Here is a 14684-nt window from a genome sequence, read left to right as displayed (position 1 = left end):
ATCAAATAGATCCTTTCATCAAACTAGGACCTCCTTTGCACCTGTTGTCCCATGTCGTGGTCCCACGATCTCCATGGGTTCTAGAATCACTTCCATGTTCTCAGTTTGAGTTGCCGGTAGTGAGGAAGATGGTGTGTGATCTCCGATAGTACGCCTTAGTTGTGATGCATGGAATACTGGGTTGATTGATGATGATGCTGATAATCTCAAACAAAAGGCTACTAGCACAGTGTGCTCTATCACCTCATAAGGCATAAAATATCGTGGTGGTAACTTCTCATCTATGTTGCACCGATACACCTATTTATGAAGGCGTGTTGTATTGGATACGTGTCGGACATGGATATGTGTCCGATACGTCAAAGCCGTATCTAATTAAAATAATATTTAATTTCAAAAGGACACGCATATCGGAGAAAAAATGACCTGTATTTCATATTTACTTCCGCTGTTGTGAGCGAGGTTCTCTCATTTCTGAACTCGCAAAATGAGGCGTTAGGGCTTCTTCGTTTCTACGACCACGAGCATGCATTTAGGGTTTATGTTTAGTAGAAGTTCAAAGACAAACCATCGAAGAAGTTAATCCTATCGTTCCTTCTATTGAATAGTTGAAGCTTCATGTGCTAGACAATTTATGTTTATGTTTTCGTTGTTGTACTTGACATTTAATGCTTATTTTTATTTTGATATTATAAGCTACAAGACTATAGATGATGTTGCTTTCATTTTTCTTATCATTTCAATTATTATGCTTTGATTGCTTTCTTAATTTTTATGTATAGTTTATCAATTATAATGTTGTATCCGTGTCGTACATGTATCTTATATTTTTATGAATTGATATGTCCTGTATCCGTATCGTGTCGTATCTGTGTCGCCGTATCTATATTAGTGCAACATAGCTTCTCATTTTTCCTCTTGGCTAGTGTCCTCTGTCGGTAGGGTCTCAATTTTAAATAAACTCTATCCTCGAGCTCAATCTGTACTCCCGTTTGTGTTCCTCTACTTTTCTCTTCATAAGCTGTTGAAATCTTAATAGATGCCCTTTGAGTTCTTCTAATTTCATATCTCTCTCCTCCAAGTATTGGCCTATACTGGATACTGGTGTAGTACTCTATCCGTAATGTACCAAATGAGGTGAAAATCTTGAAAGCGATTGTTCGTGCAGCTTTGTGGAAAGATGTGTTATACCAATACTCTGCCCATGTTATCCATTTAGCCCATATTTTAGGTGTGTCAGACACAAAATAGTGCAGGTATGCCTCCATGCTCTTATTGACCTCTTCCGTTTGGCTGTCCGTCTGTGGGTGATATATTGTGCTCCTTTTCAGGACCGTCTCTTGCATCTTGAATAACTACTTCCAAAAGTGGTTGAGGAATATCTTGTTTCTATTTGATACTATAGATTTTAGAATGTCATGTAAGCATACTACCTCACGAATAAAGATCGTGGTGACTGAGATAGCAGTATAGGGATGCTTCAATGGAATGAAATGAGCATGCTTGCTCAATACTACTCCCAACCTATAACTGGATGCGTCTATCTCAACTATAAACTGTTTCTCAAAATTTGGGAGCGCCAATACTGGTACACTAATTATGGCTTTCTCTAACTCCTAAAAAGCTCACATTGCCTCCTTCCCCTGCTTGAAGTTATCCATTCTTCAACTGCTCTATTAAAGTTCCCACAATGGTATCATATCCTTTAACAAATTTTCGATAGTAACTTGTGAGCCCTATGAATCCACACAATTCCTTCAAGTTCTTGGGAATAGGCTAGTCCACCATAGCCTAAACTTTGGACTGGTCCGCTGATGGTCCTTCCATAGACACCACATGTCCTAAATGCTCCACCCGTGGTTGCCCAAATGAGCACTTTTTCCAGTTGGCAAACAATTAATGCTCTCTCAAGGTATCCAAACCGTCTTCAAGTATTCCCAATGTTATGTTTCTGTCATGCTGTATATCAATATGTCATTAAAAAATACCAAGACAAACCTTCTGAGGTGTTACTGGAACACTCGATTCATGAGGGATAGGAAGGTGGATGGGGGCATTGGGGGTATCGCTTGGAATTCATAGTTCCCCTCATGTGATGCAAGCAAAAATTTGGGAAAAAGCCCCAAATTTTTTGCAAGAGAAAACAACTCTTCCTAGGACAATAAAAAAAACACAAAATACTTCAAAATACGACAAACAACAAACTTTATAAATAAAATATGACGCTTACAACAAAGTACGCTTACAAAGGATGCTTACAACAAAGGATGCTTATAAACGACGCTTACAAACTTTTAAAATAAAGCTCCTAAAGTTGCACTTTTTGATTGAGAAGAAAGGCACTTATGGGGTGGATACTTGCGGGGAGAAGAATGAGATTAGAAGCCGAGACGAAGTATAGCTCGCAAGCTATAGGGAGGAGAAGAGGAAGAGGTGGAACAAGCTCGCAAGCCTTTCCAAGGAAACTCGTAGGTTTTTTATTCCAAAAATCACTCACATATCATCTATAAAACTCTTTTTTATCCACTAATCATCACATATTCATAGGACCTAAGAGGGCAGCCAAACAACCACATAAAAACCCCCATTTAAACCAATTAAAAGCATGAAATAATCTCATAACAACACCTGAAAAAAACAACACAGAGAACCAGGTAGAGGAAACCACGGGAAAGCAGCTAGGGAGCAATTCGAAAAGGCAGCACAGGAACCGGGTAGAGGAAGCCATGGGAAAGCAGCCAAGGAGCAAACCGAAGGGGCTGCACAGGAACCGGGTAGAGGAAGCCAAGAGAAAGCAACCTGGGAACAAACTGAAGGACACAAAGAAGGGCAAGAAGCAAGGTTCCAAACTCCACAATAATGAGCTACCAAGTGCAATAATTCCACAAAATAATGTGTCAAACATCAGCTCAAGCATTAATGAGCTAGCACCAAGTAGATCACAAATTATTAGCTCAAAACCAAAGCAGCCAAAACCCAACTTGAGTGCATCCAAGGCCCAACCAGAGAGGTAACAAGCAACCCAAAGACCAAAGAGCCCAAAAAGCTTAGACCCCCTCCCTTGCCTACATCAATTATCCTCCGGTCGAAAAATCTCATCTCCCGATGTGGTTGTTTTAGGTTTCTTCCGACAAGGCGAAGGAGGTGCATCAATCTCTTGAATTTTTGCTTCATACCTTTTCAAAATTTCTTCTCGTTCTTTTTTGAATTGATCTTGTAGAATTTTGTTTTTCTTCAAATATTGCTTCATAGTTCATACACATATGCATTCTCATCTGTAGCTTGTATAATTCATTCTGTAGGGGATCTGTTGAATCACCTTCTGATGGAACTCATCTATCCATTGGTATTTGGACTTTAGAAGCTTCTAGATTACTTTCTTTCACGACTGATTCAATCTTTTTGTGATTTTTCATTTTTTTAACTCTTAAAAAAAACACGAAAAGAGACTTAGGAAGACAAAACCTAAGCTCTGATACTGAATTGATGTAAGCAAAAATTTGGAAAAACCCCAAATTTTTGCAAGCAAAAACAAAAGCTTCGTAGGAAATAGAAATGACACAAAATTTCTCAAAAACTAGACAAAATACGACAAAAATAAACTTTATAAATAAAAAATGACTCTTACAACAAATGATGCTTACAAACGATGCTTACAAACTTTTAAAATAAAGCTCCTAAAGTTGCACTTCTTGGTTGAGAAGAAAGGTATTGATGGGGTGGTACTTGCGGGAACAAGAATGAGATTAGAAGCCAAGACGAAGTACAGCTCGTAAGCTATAGAGAGGAGAAGAGGCGGAGGACATAGCTCGCAAGCTATTCCAAAGAAACCCACAGGTTTTATGCAAAAATTATCATCATAATACTCTCTAAAAAACTCCAAAACAGCCACAAACATCTAATATATATAGAAGAAAAGGTAGCCAAACAGTCTCCCAAAACCTCCCATAAAATCAATAAAAAAGGGCCTGAAATAATCCCATAACAGCACCTGAAAAAAACAGCATAGAGAACCAGGTAGAGGAAGCCATGGGAAAGCAGCCAGGGAGCAATCCGAAAAGGCAGCACATAAATCGGGTAGATGAAGCCACACGAAAGCAGCCAGGGAGCAAACCGAAGGGGCTGCACAGGAACCGGGTAGAGGAAGCCACGGGAAAGCAGCTAGGGAGCAAACCGAAGGGACACAAAGAAGGGAAAGATGCAATGTTCCAAACTCCATAATATTGAGCTACCAAGTGCTATAATTTCAAAAAATAATGAGCTAAACATCAGCTCAAGCATTAATGAGTTAGCACCAAGTAGATCCCAAATTATTAGCTCAAAACCAAGGTTTAAAATTGCGTAAATAAGCCTCGAGGCATTTTTCGCGGTGTGAGGCGTAAGTCTCACAGACGAAAAATTGTGTAAATGAGAATTTAAGGGTTTTAGCAAGTAAATAATAATAAGATTATATCATACAATAAAGACATCTAAATGACAAGTAAAATTAGTGGAAAGTAAGAAAATAGATGCAATAAAATCTTGTTCCAAAGTATAGAACCACAAAATATTAATCTATCAAAACTCCCAAAGTACAAATAAAAAAGAACATATATAATCCAATCATGTCCCATCACTAAATGAGTCTTCAAGGGAATCTTTTTCTCCAATTGTATTTATGTCATATCTTCATCATCTTTAATGTGACTCACTTTTCTCTTCCCTATTCAATAAGAATGATCATTATCATGTTACTTGTCCACTTGATATAAATATAATATAATAGCATATAAGAAGTTGTGGAATACCTTTATTTGGTTGTTGTGCTGCAGAGCTAGTGGATGTGTGTGGTGTGGTATTAGTAGATGTGCCCACTTGTTCTGCTTCGCCCCTCAAGACGTTCACACTTAGATCCTCTAGTTGCAAGTCTGCTAATGACAAATTTGTCTTATCATCTATGAACCACTCATTATCAGATGCCACATCATCACACACCAAAGGGTTCTCATCATCCTTCAACCCCTTGTTCCGCAACCTCCTTTCTCTCAACTTCTTGTTGTGCATAATATACACAAGGGAGTTTATTCTGAGTGTTGAAAGTCGATTTCTTCTCTTTGTTTGCACTTAACTATATGTAAATATTTGGCCGAATAAGTGTTTGGCCGTCGTACTCTTTTTCATAGAAGCTGTAATTTCCTCTTTCACGTTATTCGGAACATTCGCACAAGGTGCTACATTCTTGTGTGAGCCGGATAAGTGTTCCTTCATGCGAGTTACTCTTCCCTTTAACACTATATCACAAAAATTCCATTTTAAATACACATACGTCTTCTCTCCACCTCGTACATCAACTTGTACACTGTATTTCCAAGAAGGGTCACGCCGCAATGACGTATTTGTCTTTTCTTTGTCCCTAACCACGTTTCCTAATGCACAAATGCAAAAACATACAAAAAATCTCAAAAAATAGAAAACCTTAGATTTTCTATAACTTGAAAAAACTTTCTTTGAACTTATAAAAAATACCTAAAACCAATAATAGAGTGCTTGTAGAGGGCAGCTGGACCCTTCTTGCTCACTGGCGTGAAGTGGCGCTGGCAGGAGAGGCGGCAGAAAGCCAACCTGAGCGGAGCCGAGTGGAAGGTTCGCAAACGGAAGAGGGCTTGCGGGAGAATTTCGTTCGGTTCAGTTAGAACCGAATGGAAGAATAGAAGAAATACCTAATTTTAAGTAGTTGGGACCCGATTTTAAGAGATGTGCGCCTCACATATAATTGCGCAATAGCTCCTTAGAGGCGCGCCTCTTAGCCTGTGAGGCGTAAGCCTCACATGAACCCAAAATTACTTAGGCAATGAGGCGTTTGGGGGCTGAATTGCGCAAAGGCGCGCCTCAATTTTAAACTATTCTCAAAACCAAACCACCCAAAGCCCAACTTGAGAGCAGCTAAGGCCCAACCAGAGAGGTAACAAGTAGCCCAAAGACCAAAGAGCCTAAGAAGCTTAGACCCCCTCCCTTGCCTACATTATCATGTGTTCTAAAGGCCGTCTTATGCACATCAACAACCTTCATCCTTATTTGATGATACCTAGACTTCAAATCAATCTTGGAGAAGATCACAGTCCCAAATGACTTATCCAAGAGTTTATCAATCACTGGGATGGGAAATTTATCTAGCACAATTTTCTTATTTAGAGTCCTGTAATCCACACAGAAGCTCCAACTGCAGTCCTTCGTCACCAACATAAGTGGACTAGAGAAAGGGTTAACATTTGGCCTAATGCTTCCATCATCTCCTTGATTAGCCTTTCTATTTCATCTTTCTGAATCTGGGGATAACGATTTGGTCTGACACTTATAGGAGAGGTTCCTTCTTTTAGGTTGATGGGGTGATCCTGCTCTCGTGGTGGTGGTAATCCGATCGATTATCAGAACAAATCCTAATGCTGCTGCAGAATATGCTGGACCCCTACTGGGATTTCCCTTGCCTCTTGTTTCTGGACCCCTTCTATGCTATGTAACTCCACCAAATACCCCAGGCCTGCACCCTGGATTGTCCTGAGTATGGATTTTTCATAAGCTAGCATCCTCTTGAAACACTACCTTCTTCCCTTCTATTTGGACCTCCATGGTCAAAAACTTCCAATACATCATCATTTCCCCCATGGTCTGTAGTCATGTCATTCCCATAATCACATCCATACTTCCTAAGTTCAGCGAAAGGAAGTCTTCCATTACCTGAATATCCTGCAAGGTCATCACCACCCCTTCACATAATCCCCAACTCCTCTATATCTTACACGTACCCATCATAACCCCACATCCTTTCATCTTCACCAACTTCAACCTCAATTGGTCCACTACCCGATTCAAGATAAAGTTATGTGTATCCTCAATTTTTCCTCTCACCTTCATGGTGTGATTTGGGGTAAATCCCACCATAGAGTTCAAGGACACCTCTGCCAAGTGTAGGTGTAACGACTTTGTTTTTCCTACAATCTCCTCCTGCTCATCCCTGGTCTCATCTTTCCCCTCACAGAACATCAAGACCTAAAGCGCTCGATTCTTGCACTTATATCCTGGTGCAAATCTCTCATCACACCTGAAGCATAGCCCTTTTGCCCGCCTATCCTACAGCTCTTGTTCTATAAGGTGCTTGAAATTGCCTCCAGGACGAGCTCCAATGCTCTTTTCTTTTGGTGCCTCCCTCTGAAATGACACCAACTGGGTTCTCCCTCTCAACCCTTATCATCTTCCCCTTCAAAAATTGGCATATTTAACTTGCTTGATCTCGTATCCATGCCCCAATGGCTTCTCCCTCTCTTAGTTCCTCCTGTATAATAATGGTGTGGTTCTTTCCCTTTCTCCCATGGATGATTTGGACTCCATGTCTCTGCCCAGCCAATACCTCCTCCAGTTCACATCTCACTATTCACAGGTGGTCTCCCAAAGAGTTCGGTGTCCCCCCTTCTTGCTTCCCTTCCTTCGGAATACCTGGATCCACCCCCTATCGGTGCCCCCATGGGGGTTTTGAGGGAAAACACTCTCCACTTAATCATCACCCTCCTGAATTTCCTTTCCCTTTGGTTCAACCATAGGAATCACAAGTGAGGCTTTCGACTGCATCTCGATCATCTTCTTCATTATGCTATCCAAGTTTTCAAAGCGGTTCTTTATAGACGAGAGTCTTCCATGTCGGAATAGTTTTCCTCCATTCTGGCCTTGAGTTGTTCCATCTTGCCTTCCCATGCATCCATCTTCTTTGCTATCATTTACCTCGCTATGATACCAATTTGATATGCCTTGAAAGTGAAAACAACGAAAGAAAGAATAGAAAATTGCAGGAATACCCCAAATGATGGGTGATTTTGAATTATCACTTCAATGCAAAAACAAGATACAAGTGATCTATGTTTAGAGAGGTAGATTGACTCTCCAAAATAACCTAGATGCTACTAGGAAGCCCTCACAAAAAGAACTATAACAAAACACTAATCAAAACATAAACCTAATACAAAATAACTCGCTCTAAATAAGCTCTTCTTATTTTCATTTTACAAAAAAAAAAAAAAAGCTCTTCTTATTTCCCCACAAAATAGCTTTGTTGCCTTAATTCCCTCTCTTATTTTGAATTCAAATTGGAATTAAGCGGCGATTAATTTCTTTCTCATTCCTTATCCGTACATATGGAATCATATAGCTTTGTTGGGTCCCAAAAGCGGGGGCCAAACCCTCCCTGGTTTTTCCAGGCTCCGCCCGGTCTGCCTCCTCTTGCTGGAATGGCTTGCTGGGTTGGCCCAGCCTGTTGCCACTCCTGCTGCCGTATCAGTAAATTAGGAAAGATATGAGTAGCATATGTCAGCAGTTTTTGTTTCATTGTTAGGGCACCATGTTCCCCGTATTGTTCCAATCTTCCCATAAGCTACACTTGCTACCTTCTCAGTAGAAGAAAACAGTGAAAAATAAGAAATCTATAAAGGAAGTAAAGTGGCATGCTGAGAGAAGTTAATGCCGTAGCAATTCTATCAAATTAAGAGCATATTGAATTTATATCCTGTCTAATTAGTTGTTGCAGAAAGGAACCTCTCAGAAATCTTATTTAACCTCCACATAAATATTGTTTATAAAATTCAATTATTTTTTAGTCAATAATCACATTTGGAGAGTTTTCCTCATTATGCTTCTTGTTGTACATATACCTACATTCAAAATTCTTTATAACTGAATTTCAAAAAGTATAATATAAGCAATTATAGTACTTGAAAGAAGATATGAGTGTTGTTATAATCAAAGCATTACCATATAAATAACAGGCGAACTAAAATTTTAATGAATATGTCTATTAGAATGCTAGATCTGACCTGTAATACTTCTTGGATAGGATTGATATCCAAGTACTTCCAATTGGATATGGATAGTTTTTTCTTGGTGTTATAGTGTTTAAGAGTTTCACTCGCCTATCACTGATCGAGACTGCGGGATAGATTTCCAGCCTAACTACCTAAGGCAAATTAAATCTGATGAAGTTTCCCACAATCCCTTCAGGTAATCCTACCAAGTGAGTTTTATAGGACTTAGGAGAAAAAGAGCAAAATTAACAAATTAGGAATCACACCATTATGAGGAAAAATAACCAATTTGGACATATAATACTAAAATATTGAATGAGATTGAAAGAGCATTTACAAACTCAAGCGAATGTTCAGATAGAAAAATATACTGTTTGCTTTTCCATTGAATTCTTCTACTGTTTGATTCCGCTTTGCAATTACCTTTGGTTCCTTACCGTTTTTTCCCAAAACAGTGAGCAATCTCGTTGTATTTATTGTTTTTGGTGAAAAGGACAGTAGCAAGAATCCCAATTATCTTCTTTGGATTCACTCCTGCGTCAGGAATAGGAAGGAAGCAATGACTTTTTAGTGTAGACAGAGTCATAATCTGAAGGTAACCTGAAGACCAGTGGATGATAGGTGCCAGTTCAGGTGCTGTTCCTGCCACTGGAGAAGAAATTACAAAGGATGCAGCAGATGAGTTTGGGAGGGCTGCGATCTCTGGTCCTGTGCAGGAATCTGAACTTTTGTTGCTTTTGATAGATAGTGGAAAGGGAATAGATAGCTGGTTGCTAGATAAATTCAAGGGAAGTATTGAATTTGCAGATTTTATTAGATTCAAAGCTAACTGAATTTCAAAGCAGTATCCTAATTTTTCTAAATGTAGTAGGGCAAGGATTATAGAGTTTAGATTTGAACGTATCTAGAATGCATAAGGATGCATTAAAATTTAAAACAACTCATTTTCCTTAAAATCAAGTTACCAAACCTAATTTAAAGGCATATTTTGTGGAACTATCCAAATTAAAATTACATAAAAATATTTAACTAAATTACCTAAATTTCAGTTATTAACTGCCAAATTTTCAGGAAAATTCAATTAGTAATTTTTATACATGTATTTCTATTGGGGCTAAGCTTATGGGTTTTTTGGTATGTGTGCGTTTGTCTATATATATATATATATATATATGGGGACATTAGAGCATGAATCGTATATCAGAGGCGTGGCCGTTGATGTACGGCCACAATCACGTCGATGTATTTTGAGTTATTTCATGTATTTGTTTTATTTTGTTATTTGTTATTTATGTTGTATTTTGTTTTTCCCGTTTTACCCATTGCTTAAGGGAAGTCATATGTAAGCCCTAAGGGCATTGTCGTCTTTCTTATTTTGAGTCTTATGTATGAAACTATTTATAGCCCCTATGTTTCTCTTTGAAAATTAATGATTGAATGATTAGAAAAAGCTTTCCCCTTGCTTGAGTTCTTGTTAGATCTTGAGAGTGCTTGAGTGGTGAATCCCTATGAGAGGGAACTCGTATCACCCACCAAACTTGGAGACGGTCGGGTTCGTGATTTTACCTTCCCTTATATTGGGAAATTAAATTAGGGAAGAAAGATATCATCCTAATTTAATTTAAATTCAAATAAGCAAGCATTCAGAAACTTTCCTGAAATAAATCTCTTAATTTAGGAAAGAATTTAAATTAAATTAGGATGATATCTTTCTTCCCTAATTTAATTTCCCAATATAAGGAAGCATTAAAGGCTCCATAAATTTCGACCACCTAACCCCACCTTCCCCAAGTTGCCGGCCTTCATAAAATCCCCTCCCTCCACCCGCCGGATTTCCCCATCTCCCCTTAGCCGCCGTCCTTATTCTACCGTCCTCCCCCTATCACCCTTCCACACATCAATTCCTCTTAAACACTTTCCTTAAACAATTATTCCTTAGTTGGGAAGATTTTAAATTCAAATTTGAAATTATTTGAGTTTGAATTCTTTCCTAAATTAAGAGATTTATTTCAGGAAAGTTTCTGAATGCTTGCTTATTTGAATTTAAATTAAATTAGGATGATATCTTTCTTCCCTAATTTAATTTCCCAATATAAGGAAGCATTAAAGGCTCCATAAATTTCCTCCCCTAGCCCCTAAGCCGCTGGCCCCCCTATTAAATCCCAAGGGATTTGTTTCCTAAATCCCACTCTCCACTTAGGGAATTAATTCAAATAGCCTCTTCCCGCCCTTGGCCGATATCTCATAATCCCCACACCTTATTTTCTTTCCTAAAGCAAGCATTGAGATTTGGAAACAAATCACCCACCCTAGCTCCCACTCATGCCGCCGCCCCTACCTCTCTCCATCCCCTTTTAATTAATTCCAAGCTTAAGGATTTATTAAAGGATTGATTGGCACCTAAACCTCCCAAAATCTGAACTCAATTTCCCAAACCCTTTTCCCTCATGGCCGGCCACTTAATCCATCTCCTTCCTTGAGGGTTTGCGAGATAAGCTCCTCCCTCTCAATAGGAGCCTTCAAGGGAAGTACCGTCTAGCGTGCTCAACACTTCAACACTAGAGAAATTACTTTCTCTCTAAGTTGAACCTTCAAGAAAATTACGACGAACTTTTTCAACATCTCGACTACTTGTTTTCGGATTTTAACTAAGGTGAACTTCTTCCCCTCTTCAATTACCTTTTTAATCCCCTAATCTTATAGGTGATGGCGAATCACAAGGAGCCGAGTTTCTCCTTATGCCTAAGCTTAGTAAACGTAGGATTTTGTTTCACCGTTGCCAAAGCTTAGTAAACGTAGGATTGAGTGCACTTTCTATGCTTCTAATCTAATTGTTAGATTAGAGATTTTGTTGTAAGCTATTTACTTTGCATGTTATTGAATTTCTAACTTGTTTTGATTTTCCAAGTGCTTGGCAAGTGGCTTAGCCTAAACGAAGGCACCTCTCTCTTGTTTTCTATTGTCGTTTTGATTGCTAACAATTTTAATCATACTTATTTAATTCAAGAAATCATGCTAATCAATATTCCATCCATTTAAAATCATTTAGTTCTACATCAATATATTTACGTAGAAGTCTTCAATGATTCATCAGAACTTGTGTTTAGATTGAACTGTGCTAGTCATTCACGATTCCTTGTGTTTTTTGGCTCATATTTGAGTGGAAGATGCATTGGAGATCTTCTAAAGTGTGATCCTCCCGGATCAAGGGTAGGAGAAAATTTTATTAAAATTAAACAATTGGCTTACTTTGAGAGGTAAGCTAATTATGAAACTGATAAGACTGTTCATCTTTTCATTGGAATTCGACTTCAAATAATCATTCCCTACTTAGTGTCCTCTAAGCATGCATGTGTAAAGAAGCTTAACTGTTTACTTCCAAAAGTATTGAAGTACATGTGACTATCTATGTGGATCTTAAACAGCTAATATGACTGAAAACATTGTTCACTTGGATTCTATTTTACTTAATAGTGGTCATTTATTCATCTAGTTTTTTTGTTGAAGCATATGGAAATGTAGAAATTTTGTTAATTTTCCATTTTATGTATAGTTTCTTCCTTTATCTAATGGAATATTGTTTCTGATTGCAACTCCATATTGTTTTATCCTCTGCCTTCGCAAGCAAAGTAAATTTTGTTTAAAACTATCCTCTCTTTGAAACAATTTTGGATGCAAGTATGATGCCTTTGAATCAGAGTAGTTTTCAGAGCAGTGTATCATTTTACCTGAGTTTCTAACTTATTTTTTCATTCTAATGCGTGTAACGGACTTGCACCTTTCCAACTTGTGCAGGTTTCAGGACTTGAATTCTGAGAGAGCCTTGATCACAGGGAGGATATCCTCGTGTGGAAAAGGAAAAAGATTCAGTTGGATAGTGAAAATCTTTTACAAATTAGTTCAGTTTATACAGGAAACAATTAGAAGTACTTCTTTTGACAAGTCTATGAAAGATTCAGCTCTAGAAGAACCACAGTCTAGGAAAAAAGTACTTGATCCTCAAGGAACTTTTCTTCAAAGGTGGAACAAAATTTTTGTTCTTTCTTGTGTGATTGCAGTATCAGTGGATCCCCTATTCTTTTATATCCCAATAATTAATGATAATAATAATTGCCTTTATCTGGATAAAAAGTTAGAAACCACTGCAAGTACCTTGCGGTCTTTCACGGATATCTTTTATGTACTCCATATTATTTTCCAATTTAGAACTGGTTTCATTGCTCCTTCATCACGAGTTTTTGGAAGGGGTGTTTTGGTTGAAGATTCATCAGCAATAGCAAAAAGATATTTGTCTTCATACTTCCTCATCGATATACTTGCTGTCCTTCCTCTTCCACAGGTATGAAGCCCTTTTCATGTTGCATGTATTATCATAATGGATAGCCTTGTTAAATGTGGTCATCTTGTTACAAAGTGATTGATTGATGTGTAACATTAGTGGTTTCTTGCAGGGAAAAGATAAATGTTTCTTCTCACTTAAGCCTAAGAAGTTTATTCTGTGATTTTTTTTCTTTCACCCACATCAAATATTTTCTAATTGAGTTTTTTGAGCTGATGTACATTTATATTGCTTTGGGCCTACATTTTTATGGAAGATGGTCTACATTGTATTCTGCACTTGAAATTACTGAAACGGTTAGCCTTAGGTAGGGGTGTAATTGAGTTGAGCTTTAGCCACAGCTAATTTAAGCTTGACTTAGTTATCTTCCTCTACTCTTGAACTTGAGCTCGACTGGCTACATGTTGAGCTCAGCTATGTTGGCATACTAGTGTAACCTTTGTCCTGCAAAGAAGGTGGTGAGTGATGTGGTATGCGGGTTTGTTCAATAAAGAAGAAAGTTGAGAAAGAGTGGGGTATGTTTTTCCTCATTTGGTTTCGACTACGAAAGCATTCACAATAGTGATGGAAATGATAACAAGGCATCAATGGTGGATAAAAAGTCTAAGTCTAAGTTATTAATGGTGTCGACAATGTCAGAGTAATCGACATTAAAAATAAGAATTTAAAAAAAAAAAAAACAATCTTATAGTTTCTAGATAGTAAAAATAAAGAGAAGCTTAAAAAAAACAATGTATTTTTATGTGTCTGAGGTATTAATGGTGTCGACAATGTCAAAGTAATAGACAGTAAAAATAAGAATTAAAAAAAAAAAACAATCTTATAGTTCTAGATAGTAAAAATAAAGAGAATCTTAAAAAAAAAAAAGCAATGTAGTTTTATGTGAAATTATGGCCTGCAAATGGGATGAGATTTCATTTGAAATTACAAAAAAGTTCTTTGGTTATTATATTCTGAGATATTTATTTAATTTTAGACTGTCGAATCTTATGTCAGTCATATCTAACGGCTTAAAGTAAATGAGTTTCTAAATAGTTATTCTGAGTCGTGTAATTGGGAACTTATGGCTTGAATAAAAATTCTCTGTTTAAGTTTTAACCTCATAAGAACAATTTTAATGCGTGATTCTTTCAAATGCGACACTAGTGTGAGTGCCTAATTCTGAGATAAATCATTTCTTTGTACCAGTGTGAAGTATAATTTTTTTTCTTATTTTGATATTTTATATTTCATCTGCATAATTTGTTGTTGCTTATTGGTGGCCGTGATGTTGGTAATAATTTGATAAATTTGAAACCCAATTTAAAAAACGCAAGTTCTTTTACTTGCTGATTTTTTATGATTCTGAATCCTTGCTCAATTTCTCATATTATTTCAATTATTTCATTATTAGTCGGGTTATGATTCTAGTATTGCTCATTTACATTTAAAGAAAGTATTATTTTAATTTATTTGTGATTTATGATCTGTCCTCATTTTTCTATGTTAAGAAAGGTAGAGGTAGATCTAAAAAGATTTGA

The 14684-nt window shown here is 37.5% G+C and overlaps 1 protein-coding gene across 2 annotated transcripts in view; it reads left to right on the top strand.

The window, feature by feature from the left end:
- Positions 1-14684, top strand: part of LOC110110737 (cyclic nucleotide-gated ion channel 1) — a 39637-nt gene that overhangs the window by 11874 nt on the left and 13079 nt on the right. For both annotated transcript variants that reach the window (XM_020842343.2, XM_020842354.2), the window contains exon 3: positions 12621-13164. In XM_020842343.2, the coding sequence (XP_020698002.1) occupies positions 12621-13164 (544 nt within the window). The remainder of the gene's footprint in view (positions 1-12620; positions 13165-14684) is intronic.

This window comes from Dendrobium catenatum, unplaced genomic scaffold, assembly GCF_001605985.2.
Source record: "Dendrobium catenatum unplaced genomic scaffold, ASM160598v2 fragScaff_scaffold_633, whole genome shotgun sequence".
Taxonomy (NCBI): domain Eukaryota; kingdom Viridiplantae; phylum Streptophyta; class Magnoliopsida; order Asparagales; family Orchidaceae; genus Dendrobium; species Dendrobium catenatum.
The sequence above is the reverse complement of the archived record's forward strand: the minus strand, read 5'-3'. Positions and strand labels throughout refer to the sequence as shown.